This window comes from Mytilus californianus, unplaced genomic scaffold (genome assembly GCF_021869535.1).
Source record: "Mytilus californianus isolate M0D057914Y unplaced genomic scaffold, xbMytCali1.0.p SCAF_3, whole genome shotgun sequence".
Classification (NCBI taxonomy): domain Eukaryota; kingdom Metazoa; phylum Mollusca; class Bivalvia; order Mytilida; family Mytilidae; genus Mytilus; species Mytilus californianus.
The window spans coordinates 100,095,388-100,105,471 of record NW_026262679.1 but is presented as its reverse complement, the minus strand read 5'-3'; the positions used below and the strand labels follow the sequence as shown (position 1 = coordinate 100,105,471).

Sequence of the window (10,084 nt, the reverse complement as noted above, 5' to 3'; positions counted from 1 at the left end):
TATAAGTACTGATAATACTAACTTGTAAGGGGGTAGAAAGTGCCAACATCGGCCCCTCAATGTAATCTCTAACCATTTAAATACTACTTCATTTCCCGATTTATCTTTGTTCTTTCCAATCATTAAACTAACCTGAAATCCGACCTGCTGCAATTAATAACGCCCCGGCTGTATAGCACAACGGAATACCTTTCACAATTTGTTTTGTTTCTTTTTTAGTTCACTGATCACGTGCACTTACCCAATACGGTCATATTTCCTTTTGTTTATTAATAATTAACGTGTGAAAGTTTTGTTTACTTTTACTTTATATGGTATATATTTGACAAAGATTTGGTGTTTAGTGTCTTCGGATTAACAGAAGGCAACATGATGAAATTCTTAAATTTATTGTTAAATGAAGGTAAGTCAACAGAAAAGAACTATCTTATCTTATTGTTGTCTCAGAATTTTGTGAAATCATATCATACAATATACTATCACACGATTTTATTTATATAGCCCCACCCCACCACATCCTCAAACTGCACTTGCATCGCCAAATAAGTCAACAGATTTCAATTTAGAACATAATTCAGCAACTTACGAAGTGTGTGTAACAGTTGTACACTTTAAAAAGCATCTGTGATTTTTCAATTACGATAATTTTTATATCCTTGATTATTTGTTTAACCATTACTTTGTTCAAATCGAAGTGACTTAATATTAATAAATGCAACACACATGCAAATGATTTCGGGCAACATATACTATAATCCATTGCCAACAATTCAAGCAAGATAATGAATTGAAGCAGTTTATACAATTCAAATAGCGATATTCATATAGTCAAATATTTCCCGAATTTCAATTAACTTCTGTTTGTTTCAATGTACTAGTATATATTTATTTATTTTACATTGTTATTAATTATTTGATCATTGGTTGTTATGTCAGCGGGACATTGTTTGGCCCTGAACAACGTAGCACAACCCAGAAAAGACAGAATCCTGATTCTACTACCAAAACTCTTAACCAATGTTTAGTTATAATGAAGCTGTAACGATCGATATTCAAGCAAGAATAATGCCGGATGTATTTTACCCTTTCTGAGCACCTGAGATCAACTCTGGTATTTGGTAGAGTTCGCGGTACTCATTTTTTTTTTTTTTTTTTTTTTTTTGTCTTTTTGTTTTTCGTTATTTTACCATGGCGTAGTCAGTTTGTCTTCGAATAATGAGTTTGAAAATTCCTTATGTATCTTTTGTCTCTGTTTTACATTTGGAGACAATTTGGCAGCGTAAAATTACTTCTTGACAATGTTCACCAACATCAATGAATTCATTTGTTCATACCAGTACACCAAGGTCACCATTATACACATGATTTTTGTGCGAACAGCAAGTCTTCCTGGAATAACCTTCAAGTTCGCTCCAGACCAAATGTTTGGAAAGCCCAAACTATTCAATGTTTGAGAGCATCAGTAAAATCGAAAAAAAAACACTAGATAGAACATGTATATTCAAATCACTTGCAACTAGGTAGTATGAACCCTCGTTAAAAGCAGTAATACCAACTCAGTAGAAGGAAAAACAATTCATTCTTTAACAGCCATTGTAAATACATTAGCACAAAGAATTTTCTTATAAGTATTACATCATAACAAATAATAAACCACAGCAGAGGTATAAACATTTAATATCAGTATGAGATAACCGTTGCTTTCTAGCTAGGAAGACCAATTTAGGTATTTATACACCTGATAGATTTGTAAGTTTAGCTTTATTTTTAGAATTAAACAAATTTTGAATACTTTAACCGATTTGACTTAGAAATATTTTGTGAGCAATTCGTTTAGGTATTTGTTTAATATATGAGTAGATTTATTTTCCTTTCCATTTCAGTTTTTGGCCAAAAAATAATCAATTCAAGTTTGATATGTACTGACATAGGAAAACAAGTACAAATTTCCATTTTGCACAGTGCGTTTCTGGAATTATATTCATTTAAGTTTATCACCATTAAAACAAAATTAAAGATAAAACAATCAACTTTTAAAGTTAATACTTAAAAAATAATGTCTTGCATGGAATCAACAATTGCATTTTTTCAGTTTTTTTCTTTCATTTACCTTTTAAGATTTCAAACAAGGAAAATCATGCAAAGTCATTAGTTACATACAGTATAACGAAGTCGTTGTATTGTCGTTACTATCGGTGGAACCTAAGCTCCCTATATGAATAAGTATCCTGTATTTCAAATTTCTTATACAGAGTTAACGAAATTATTAACCTTTTGTTTTTTCGTGCCCATCAATGGATATTTGCCGCCAGTACGAATATGTATCCTGCACTATATATATATAGCTAGTTGATTAAACATTTTCCATCTACTTGCCAAGTAATTTTAAAACTCATTATAAACATGCTTTAAAAGGCTCTATAGATAAATCATACTTTTGACTAAGTTATTAAAATTTTGAGATCAAATATCTTTATCATATCTGAATCCGGTCTGTTGGTGAAGGTTGACTTCATTTGATTGTAGTTGAGTACCTATCTATTTAACACGTAGTGCCTATACATAGCCTTCAGAACGCACCGTTTGGAGATAACATCGCCAACGTTTTATTCACAATGGGTAAGGTTTTGTTTATATATTAATCTTTCAGTGATTGGTCTTTAATAATTTTATTTGTATAAAAGATTATGATATAAAACTTTCACTTCTGTCTATTTGTGAAAATATTTTTTTTCTGTTTATAAAAAAAATCTTAATTGATTTATTGATATGAATATTCGTTTTTTAATAAAAAAAAGTTTCTCATAATGGAAAAAAAAATCCTTTAACGAAATAAAAAAAAAAAACAAAACAAAGGAAGACGAAATGAACTGAATGATTATTTAAGGATATTAAACTAAAAGAAGTATTCACGGCTTGTCACTGAATCGAAAAAAAAAGCTGAAAGTAAACTGATAAATTTTAAAATTCGAAAACAAAATGTTTCTTCAGTAGGTAGGTCAGGAAATACAAATGTCTTATGGATACGGTTATATTTTTACCATTTCCGAATATTCGTTATCCGGAGTATATCTTAAATTAGTTTCTTCATCATTAAACAGGTTTCTGAGCTTTACATATTGAATAGGTGGCTTCCATCTCTGTATTCATTCTTTTATTGAGATTCAATTCCATTTCGTGGCATAGAACACTGGGCAAAACAATCACTTGCAATCGAGTAATCTGTTGCCTTGATTAACAAAAGTTGACTCGTGTAAAGCGAGACCACTGATTTATCCTTGGAGGTACTATATTTGTTTATCTATCCGAGACTACTTTATAATTACTTAAAATTGATCTCTTCTGCACGGCATTTGCGCGCGCGCATGGATGTGTGTTAGCAATGATCTATTTTTTTTTTAAACTTTTAGTTATCTTGGTATAGTATTGCTACTACTGATATAATTACACATTTAATACGGCTCCATCCTTAGCGTTATCTACTAATAAAATACAACATTCTAAAGCCCATATGTAATTATAATTGTATCCGCTATGGGGTGGGTAAAAAAGTATGCATTACAAGTGACATTTAATACAAATGGTTTCGGGTAGTACCAAGTGTTATTTATTTGTTGTTTACAGAAAATGAAGTAAAACACGTTTTATTATTGTAATTTGCATAATTTGATCTATTGATAAATTTTGTATGACAACGAGCACAAACAAGTTCGAATGTTTTAAATGTGTTTCCTTAAGTTTCACATTTTACATATCTAATTTCATTTAAATTTCCTTAAATTACAGAAAAAATCAATTTATTTACAATTAATGAATCCATTAATTTACATTCGATTCAGCATCAACTTTTAGAGGGAATAAAAATGTAATAAAAAACGAAGCTATGCGAACTACCGAGGTGTGAAGTCATTTCATTTGCTCGAATGAAAAAATACGTAAAGTACCAAATGAACTGGAAATAAGACGTTTCAAATGCTATTCAAAACCTTTGATCAGAAAAATTGAAAAAGATTATTCTATCCGAGATTTTACTGCAATTTAATTTGACAAAACCCTTTAATAAGATTTCTAATTCCATATCATCTAACCTTATATAACATCTAATAAGTTAACCACTGGTGTGCCTACATAGATAAACCCCCTTTTAACTATATAAGTACGTCTGTTGTCAGATCTATACATATAGATTTAATAAAGAAAATAACCTTACATCTGTTAAGGATCAGTAAGTGACCTCAGATTTATTGAAATGAAAAGCCCACGTGTGTGTTGTTGTTGTGACTGTTCTGTTTTTCTTATTGTTATATTCCCTAGTTACAAAGATTTACCATGTATCCATTTAAAATGATAATCAGTATTTTTTTTTCACTGAGGACGTTGAGACGACAATGATATACATTATAACATTAATACTATACATCCTTAGGAATACATTATAGCTATCGTCGTCACAACACAATACTTATGTTATGTTAGCGATATATAAATTGTAAAGCTCTTGTTCATTAGCCTTGTATTAAACAACATCCTACTCAAACCTGGATGTTTCCGATAAGATTTAATGAGTTATTTTATTCTTAAATGGCATGTAACAAACAATTTAGAAATGTATTAGGTACAACACCTTCCATACAATCTGGATATCTAGTAGTATTGATCATTTGATGAGATGTTTTTTTATTTTTTGCAGAACTCGGTAGCATTACTGCTTGATAATCTTGATAACCATTTTTTTTGCTTAGGGTTAATCTACATACTTAAGCTCATGCTGTCTTACATCTATGTATAAACAATGGGAATGCATCTGTTTACCAATTGTTGTTTTAAACTTGATGTTGTTTTGTGTGGATTTTATCTTGTGTTGTTTATCATCTGTCTGATGCTGTCTGTAATATTTATTTTCAACAGTCGATGTTCTTAATAACAAACATTGGTTTAATATATATATAACCATGCGGTATACCACCTTTTCCGCAAGTTTATTGTTTTCTGTTTGATATTAAATTAATAGTTAAGATCCATTTTGTTACATCTGGTGATTCGTTTATTTGGCAATCGCCAATGGCAGTCAGCAGGGTTAAAGAACATCCGTTGTTCGACCTGCTACTGAGTCAAATGCGTTTTGTTAAAATATACTTTTTCACTTTTTTGGTCTTTTGGAAAATGTTGTTTGTGCTGTATTTAGACCCCTCTACCAAGAAATTTGTTTTGAATGCACACGTATAAAAATTGCGGTTTTTATCCAACGCAATCATAGCACACGTTGGTTGGATGGTCGCGAAGTTAACGTTATCGCTTTGTCACAGTATCTTTGGTTAAACAAACCGCTTTATTCTGAGAGGTTAGTAACCCGAGGTATCGGAGAATTTGCTGTTTTTATTTGACCACAAAGATATTGGCATAGAACGTGACCATTTTTGTCTCCATTGCTGTTTCATTTTAATGGAAATAGTGTTTACCATTTATATCATCTTCGCGAAACAACGGTTACGATCCGGTACCCTCCTCACCAGAGGGTCGGATCGTAACCTTAATTGGCTAGAGAAGATTATTGCATTTCAATATCAAAGTTAGTAGCTATATTGAAAATTCAGTCAGTGGGGATGTTAAAGAGGGAGGTAATGTCAAGCGCGATAAGGGTTGTTTCGGGTGGGAGAGGGTTCAAGGATAACATTTTTTTCAGATCATATGTTTTTTTATGTAGGATGTTATATTTTCTACGTGTATTAATAAATGAAAGTCAATAAAGTTAATATTAACTTCGAGTGAAGTTCTTGTACATATACTTATCTCGAAATTAAGCTCAGCAGTGGTAGATCTGCAAAAGGTTTCCAAATTTTTATCCTATATTTATAGCTCAAGTTGTTGAGACGTCAACGGAAACGCGAGCATGTACGGTGTCAAGGGCATTAGATCATTCTGCCAACTAGACTATTGAAGAATAAATTAGCATGCTAAACAGTATCGTTGGAAACCGACTGCATGGTCGTCTTTGGCATAGCAGGATATTGTTACACCTACTCAAACAAATGTTAAAAAATTGAAAACAACACGTTTAATAATTTCATGCGTCTAAGATACACAACAAAGTTGATGCGAACATAATCTACTAGTATTCCAAATAATCACACTAAACACTTTAAAACGACTCATATGAGACTTTATTGATTCAAGTAAAAACGAAATGAAAATTAAAGAGAAATAAACGTTTGATTTATGTAAATGTCAATTTTTCTGTTCTTTTCGAAATGGAAAAATCTTGTTAAACATTTACTATTTGACGGATGAGAACCATACAAATATATATTATGAAGTATTCCACTTGACCCACAGGGAATAATACAAATGTCACGAGTCCTTAAAAGCAAAGTTTAATATTAAAGCAAGTAATCACTAAAGCTTTCTTGAATTGTAAGGATTCACTGTAAATTTAATTTCATAAGTCCTGCTGTTGCTAAGTGTTTGAGATATATAAATACACCATAAGTATTTATGATAATAAAACACTTTTATATAATACATGAATTCAATCACAAATATATTTTTCTAAATCACTTGTCACTATATGCAGGTATATGTATGAATTAAAGTTTATTTTAGGTGTTTTATCTGCAATTTGATATCCCAATTGAAAAGATTGTATTCTCTAACTCTCCATTTAATCTTTAGAAATTAAATTTTAACCAAACATTGCCCTTGAAAACTTATAATATGGAACCAATGACCCGCCACTATATTTTGAAAGGCTGTGCTACAAGTATCGCGTCAATAACATTAACCCACATTACACGAGTTGACAATTGGTACTACAAGGTGTATACATTACATGTGCCACTTGGTACTGTAAGGTGTATACACTACATGTATTGACACTTGGTACTATGCGGTGTTTACGTAAGTGAGAGAACAGTCAAAAACAAATGGAAAGCATAAACAAAGGAATCGGTGACATTTGTTTGTGTGTCTTGTACAGTAGTTTGTTTGTAAAATTAAATTGCTTAAACTTTTTTATACAATTTACAAGACTTAGTGCTAATTTCTCTTTAAAAAATAATTTTAAACTGGTCATTCAATTTGGTATGTAATCTATATAATTTACCGTATAGCTGCGGAACAGTTGAATTTTACTTTTTTCCGTTTCCTTTTTTTGACATGCGTAAAGGACAAGGTTCAATTTTGGCCAAATATGGCCATGGATTTTAACTTCATCGTTATATTTTTAGAGGCCATAAGTTGGTTCTTAAATGGGTCTATTACAAAGCCCTTAATACTATGCCACAAATTTCTTCATAAGAGAACATAATAGACTTCAAAGTAAGTACATTTTGCACTTAAAAGCTTTAGGAAAACTTTCGCCTCAACCTACGATCCAAAATGTTCTATAACCAAAAGGTGCCAATAGTCACATTGAATCCATAGAAACAAACAATTTCTATATTTGCGGCCAAAGTAAATTATACCATATATTGGACCTAAACTGATGTTACAACCACTGATGTAGCAAAAAGAGGTTATTTTGTATTAATAGTATTATCACAAAATTTCTTTCTGAAATTTGTAGTATTTTGGCTTGATTAAAAACATTAAAATCTCATGACCAATTAAAGCCCTTCGTCAACATACTCCTTTAAGTCATTTTATCTCTCCTTTTATAAACGTACTGGTGCATGTCTTGGATCTCCCATAAGGTTAATGCAAAATAAAAATTCTTTTACATTATGACGAAGATATCCAATTTAAATGAAATGTTTTGATTCTTTTTTATTTTACATTATAATGAAATGATGAGTGTGGATATATTTTTTCATCATTTTAATTTTCATGTTTTTGTTGATAGTTTCTTTATTGTCGGAAAAGCAATTAAAATACTCATGGTTCACTTGTCTTTATTACTAATTCATATCTAGTTGCTCTTAGAGAACCTAAATAAAACAAAAGCAGTCAATATGTGCAGACTATTTTCTATCATTTTGAAACCTTCAAATGCATGATAACTGCCATTACATGATCCTCTTGTTTATGTGAGTACTTTTTTTTTTTAAATTTCAGATAATAAATCTATTTTGTATTTAATGTCTATAAACACAGTGTTGTAGCAAAAATGGTTTTGTTCGGAAAAACAACACGCCTTTGAGTGACTTGTTACGATTATATATTTGGTGCATGGACAACATAGCTTGTAAAATATATAACTTAGTCAGTTTAGTTCCATTCATACTTCGAACATCGAATTTTAGTCTGTAGAAATGTATTGTCTATAGTTTTATCTTCGTAACTGTTGTACGGGATTCTTGTTAATTCGTATTCAGGTCGCGTCAGCAGTATAAATGGAACTTTAACACTGACGTTTGCTCTATTCGGTCTTTCTCAGTTTATAGGTCTGGGTTACCCTTTGTATATATATAATCGCTTGTCAACTTAACCGGCGTTCTATGTTTTTACCATTTATTGTTCATTTGCAACAATGATAAGATTGCATAAATACATGTTCTAGATTGCATATATTAAACTATATTGATGAAATCTGTTCGTGGTCATAATTTCTTAATATAACGGTCTCGGTGTTGAACTGGTTCAAAGAATTTTTTTAATTTGTTTTTCCTTCATCACTAAGAACATTGAAGTGGTATAGAAATCTTAGGAATTTCTGGTCATTTCAAATCACGTATAAAGATTGATATACAACTAATCAGCGAACTTCCAGGAAAAAGCGCAATCCCTATTACTAACAAAACAACGTACAGGGCATTAGAGGTGATTCAAATCTTGTTCATTTTACATTGATTGAATTGAAATGCTACATATTTTCTCTTCTATTCTATTTTATTCTACATTTTGTTCTTTGTTTCATTCCTTGTTCAATGTCAATTCTTATTACAGTAGCATCTTTTTCCCCAAATGCCATGGTGATGAATTACATTGAGAATAGAGGGTTTTGAAATCTTTAAATGTATACCAATATTTCGCCTTAAATCATACAGGTCGTTCTATCTGCTGGATGTACTATCACATATTCATTGGCTAGTGAAACCTGAGCCCAGTTTGTATTAACGTTAGTTTTATTGTATTAAATTTTACAAGTTATAATCTTTATTGTCGACTTTCCAGTCTTAAAAGGTAACTTCGTCTGGTATTTACAAAACCCCAATTTAAACGTCCATTCAACGTCTCTCCGATTAAAACTAGTTCGATATTTAATCTTTCACAGTTGTAATTACACGCCTATTTTACCAATATATATGTTGAATTTTAACTACCATCAATATCTTGTTTACCTTCTCCTTGATCACTACACAAAGTATTGACATTCTTTTCTTTTTTTAAATTCACGACTGTCAATTGTACGTTGATTGCGAATTTCCGAGGCAGTTTCGGAGAACACCGGTAGCCATATTCCTTTATCAGTAATTTCAATAATTTACACTTGAAGAACATAAACTTGAGTAGAACTGATTGAGGTTTTCCTACTTAGTGTCGGGAACGATCTGTAGAGATTTACCAGGAATTGAAGTTCGTGTATAGAATTATTCACACCAGAAAAAATTAAATGATTCGTTCGGTAAATGGTTACTAGGATAACATTTAACACCAGGACAATATATTAGTCGGATTCACAATTTTGCAATGAAATGAAAACATGGCAAAACACAGAACTGCAATTAAAAGAACAGTGTGAAATAAATCATATTAATTGAGAATAACTGGATATAATTGGAAATTAAATCATGAAATATTCAGCGTTAATCAGTTCAACACCGTCATATCAAGGTAAGAAACATAAAGTCTGCATTAAATGTTGGGATTAAACTTATAAAAAAAACGGTTTTAAAATTGGAAATATAAATGGGCATGCAAAATGATAGTTCAGTATAATTTTAATGTTAGTAGATAGATATAAGAAGATGTGGTATGAGTGCTCATGAGACAACTCTCCATCCAAGTCAAAATTTATAAAAGTAAACCATTATAGGTCAAAGTACGGTCTTCAACACGGAGCCTTGGCTCACACCGAACAGCAAGCTATAAAGGGCCCCAAAATTACTAGTGTAAAACCATTCAAACGGGAAAACCAACGGTCTAATCT

General features: G+C 31.1%; 1 protein-coding gene across 3 annotated transcripts in view; it reads left to right on the top strand.

Moving 5' to 3' along the window:
* The first annotated feature begins 354 nt into the window (after window positions 1-354).
* LOC127735524 (advillin-like) overlaps window positions 355-10,084 on the top strand; it is a 52,311-nt gene continuing 42,581 nt past the window's right edge. The window contains exon 1 of one of the 3 annotated variants that reach the window (XM_052245708.1): window positions 355-403. In XM_052245708.1, coding sequence (XP_052101668.1) covers window positions 370-403 — 34 coding nt within the window. In that variant the 5' untranslated portion in view covers window positions 355-369. Of the gene's footprint in view, window positions 404-2,492; window positions 2,620-9,281; window positions 9,769-10,084 lie in introns of those variants that run through there. The other 2 variants (XM_052245709.1, XM_052245706.1) reach the window with 2 other exon arrangements.